Source organism: Otolemur garnettii, unplaced genomic scaffold, assembly GCF_000181295.1.
Source record: "Otolemur garnettii isolate 467f Iridium unplaced genomic scaffold, OtoGar3 scaffold00047, whole genome shotgun sequence".
NCBI lineage: Eukaryota > Metazoa > Chordata > Mammalia > Primates > Galagidae > Otolemur > Otolemur garnettii.
Genome location: NW_003852442.1, coordinates 9,288,398 through 9,292,220, shown reverse-complemented (window position 1 = coordinate 9,292,220; position 3,823 = coordinate 9,288,398). Strand labels below are relative to the sequence as shown.

General features: G+C 42.9%; 1 protein-coding gene across 5 annotated transcripts in view; it reads right to left on the bottom strand.

Annotated features, from left to right (window-relative positions):
- The window catches only part of PDPR (pyruvate dehydrogenase phosphatase regulatory subunit), a 53,249-nt gene that overhangs the window by 15,870 nt on the left and 33,556 nt on the right, over positions 1-3,823 (bottom strand). For all 5 annotated transcript variants that reach the window (XM_023514123.1, XM_023514122.1, XM_012806169.2 and 2 more), the window contains one exon: positions 1,083-1,207. In XM_023514123.1, the coding sequence (XP_023369891.1) occupies positions 1,083-1,207 (125 nt within the window). The remainder of the gene's footprint in view (positions 1-1,082; positions 1,208-3,823) is intronic.

Genomic DNA, 3,823 nt, shown 5'->3' with positions numbered 1-3,823 from the left:
AAAAAAAAAAAAAAAAAAAAACATGAATGTTGTCCAGCTACTAAACCACCAGTTCATTCGTAACCAAGAACAGTGGTCACAGCCAACGTAGTACTTAGTTTTGAGCATAAATATGCCCCAAATACTTAGATCTCACTTAGCAAAGTCAGAGAACAGTTCTTCATATAGGAAACAAAATTACCACTTCTCCAGACCTGTATGATTTGGTATAATTCCCAAAGACTTACTGGAAAATTAATCAGACAAGGTAGAGTAACAAGCTAAAATGAAGAGGCCAATCCTTCAAAGTCAGAGGGAAGCAAGAACAAAGGGAATGAGAACACAACTGCATGTTTTGTATTTAGGAATGAGAAAGAGAATCCTGTTTTGCTAGTATTTGATGGATTAATGATGAAAGTCACTCAGAGAAGCCTGAAGGTTTAAGTATAACTTTGCAAACATTCTATCTTGGAAAGAAAACAATGACCTCAAAAACAGAGTAGAGGGCAGCACCCGTGACTCAGTGGGTAGGGTGCCAGCCCCATACACCTAGGGTGGTAGGTTCAAAACCAGTCCCGCCAAACTGCAACAAAGAAATAGTCGGGCGTTGTGGCAGGCACCTGTAGTCCCAGTAACTTGGGAGGCTGAGGCAAGAGAACCGCTTGAGCCCAGGAGTTGGAGGTTGCTGTGAGCTGTGACCCAACAGCACTGTCCTGAGTGCTTATTTAAAAAAAAAAAAAAACAAAAACAAAAAAACAAAAAACCACACGGAAGTGAGAGAGCACTCACTTTATTCACTTTGACATAGTATCCTTCTAGGCACACTGGAAAGGAGGCATCATGAGGAATATACAGGAAGCTGCCACATACCACCTGTAAATCCTATTCCACTTTCTTAATCCCAGAAGTAAAGAAGGTAAAATATACCAAAGAAAATGTTCTGCAAATACCATGTGGAGCATAAAACGCCATACTCAGGACTGAAACAGTCTAACATCAGAAGCTCAACTTGAAGCAATATTAAAAAACTGAGGAAAAATCTGCACCCTATTAATGATAAAACAGGCCAGTACAAAGATACCTGCAACTAAAGCTTCACTTACGCATAACTTCCATGACCCGGTGGCGCAGAAAGGTACGGCTGCTCTGAAGGGCTCCAAAACGTTTCAAGTCCAATTCCCAGACATTTTCTGAGGGATAACCATGTACCATCCATTCAGCGAGAAACCTGTGTTTAGATGAAGGGGCAGCATTGTTGGGCCTCAGATGTGATATCAAAGATGATGAAAGTTACGCTAAACAAATTAAGAACCAACAGAATGGGTTGGGTGCAGTGGCTCACACCTGTAATTCTAGCACTCTGGGAGGCTCACGCAGGAGGATTGCTTGAGCTCAGGAGTTCGAGACCAGCCTAAGCAAGAGTGAGACTATGTCTCTACTAAAAATTAAAACAAAACAAAACAAAACTAGCCAGGCATTGTTCTGGGTGCCTGTATTCCCAGCCACTCGGGAGGCTGAGGCAAGAGAATTGCTTGAGCTCAAAAGTCTGAGGTTTCTATGAGCTATGATGGCACCATGGCACTCTACCCAGGGTAAGAGAGAGAGCGAGAGAGACAGATTGATTTGGTTTCAAAACCAAAACAAACCAAAAACTCCAGCAAAATCAAAAGATCCAAAATTGAGCAGTTAAATAATTCTGGGCAATTTCCTTAACTTTTTTGGAGGAAATAAACCTGGATCCATGTTTTGCTCTTAAGACCACTATGAGAATTTTAGCTCCAATGCTAAGATTCTCTGGAAAGTGTTTAAGATGTAAGGGACATCTATGAACAAAAAGAGCAACAGACACACAAATGTACCCTATTTATCCAATAGGTTTTTTTCTGTAAAATAGTCTCCTTGGGAGATTACACAGTCATCTGACCACATCTCCTTTATTCTTTTTTTTTTTTTTTGAGACAGAGCCTCAGGCTGTCACCCTGGGTAGAGTGCTGTAGCATCACAGCTCACAGAAACCTCCAACTCCTGGGCTTTCAAGCGATTCATTCTGCCTCGGCCTCCCAAGCAGCTGGGACTACAGGCGCCTGCCACAAGGCCCGGCTATTTTTTGGTTGCAGCCGTCATTGTTAGGCAGGTCTAGGCTAGAATCAAACCTGCCAGCTCAGGTGTATGTGTCTGGTGCCTTAGCGGGTTGAACCACAGGCTCCGAGCCCACATCTCCTTTATTCCAAGTGTTTTTGGTAACTCTTCTTTTGTAACTGTTTTCAGAGCCATTCTACAAGTCCCTCAAGAAAACTGACCTTACTAATTAAAAAAATTTAATTGTGGTAAGATACACATAAAACATAACATTTGGCCAGGAGCCTGTGGCTCAAGTGGCTAAAGCACCAGCCACATACACCCAAGGTGGTGGGCTTGAATCCAGCCCGGGCTCGCCAAACAACAATGATGGCTGCAACCAAAAAAAAAAAAATAGCGGAGCATTGTGGTGGGCGCCTGTAGTCCCAGCTACTTGGGAGGCTGAGGCAGGAGACTCACTTGAGCCCAGGAGTTGGAGATTGCTGTGAACTGTGATGCCACAGCACTCTACCCAAGGGGACAGCTTGAGGCTCTATCTCAAAACAAACAAACAAACAAACAAACAAAAAAATATAACATTTAGGGCAGTGCCTGTGGCTCAAAGGAGTAGGGTACTGGTTCCATATACGGGAGGTGGCAGGTTCAAACCCGGCCCCGGCCAAAAACTGCAAAAAAAACAAAAACAAAAAACAAGGGGAGGCACCTGTGCCTCAAACGAGTAGGGCGCTGGCCCCACATGCCAGAGGTGGTGGGTTCAAACCCAGCCCCGGCCAAAATTTGCTTAAAAAATAAATAAATAAATAAATAACATTTACCGTTTTAGTCTGTACAGTTTAGGGATACTGAGTACATTCAGACTGTTGTGTAACTATTACCACCGTCTATCTCCAGAACTCTTTTTTTCCCCTTTTTAATTTGACACAGGGCCTTACTCTGCTACCTAGGTTGGAATATAGTAGCATCATTATTGCTCACAGCAATCTTAAACTTTTGGGAGCTCAAGCGATCTGCCTGCGTTGACCTCAGTAGTAGCTAGAATGACAGATAAGCCCAGCTAGGTTTTCTTCCTTCCTTTTTTTTTGCAGTTTTTGGCCAGGGCCAGGTTTGAACCCGCCACCTCTGGTATATGGGGCTGATGCCCCACTCCTTTAAGAGCCACAGGCGCTGCCCAGTTTTTCTTCCTTTCTTTCTTCATTTTATTCCAATAGATTTAGGGGGTATAAGTGTGTGTTTTTTTAAAAATTATTTATTTTGGCCAGGGCTGGGTTTGAATCTGCCACCCCTGGTATATGGGGCTGACGCCCTACTCCTTGAGCCACAGGCACCGCTCTAAGTGTTTTTTTTATTACATGGATGTAATTTTTCTATTTTTTTGTAGAGTTGGGTTCTCGCTACGTTGCCAGGCTGGTCTCAAACTTCTAGTTCCAAATGATCCTCCTGCCTTGGCCTCCCAAAGTGCTAGAATTATAGGTGTGAGCCACCACACCCAGCCTTCAAAACTCTTTTTGTGCTGTAAAACCAAAATTCTGTACCTGTTAAAAAAACGTGTTAACGTGTTAACACTCCACACTCTTCCTCCCGCCCTGGCCACAACCACCACTGTACTTTCTGTTTCTATAAATTTGACTACTCTAGGTACATATAAATGGAAATCATATAGTATTTATCTTTTTGTGATTGGCTTAATTTTGATTAGCACTTAGTTGTTTATTTATTTTTTTTTTTTTGAGACAGAGCCTCAAGCTATCGCCCTGGGTAGAGTGCC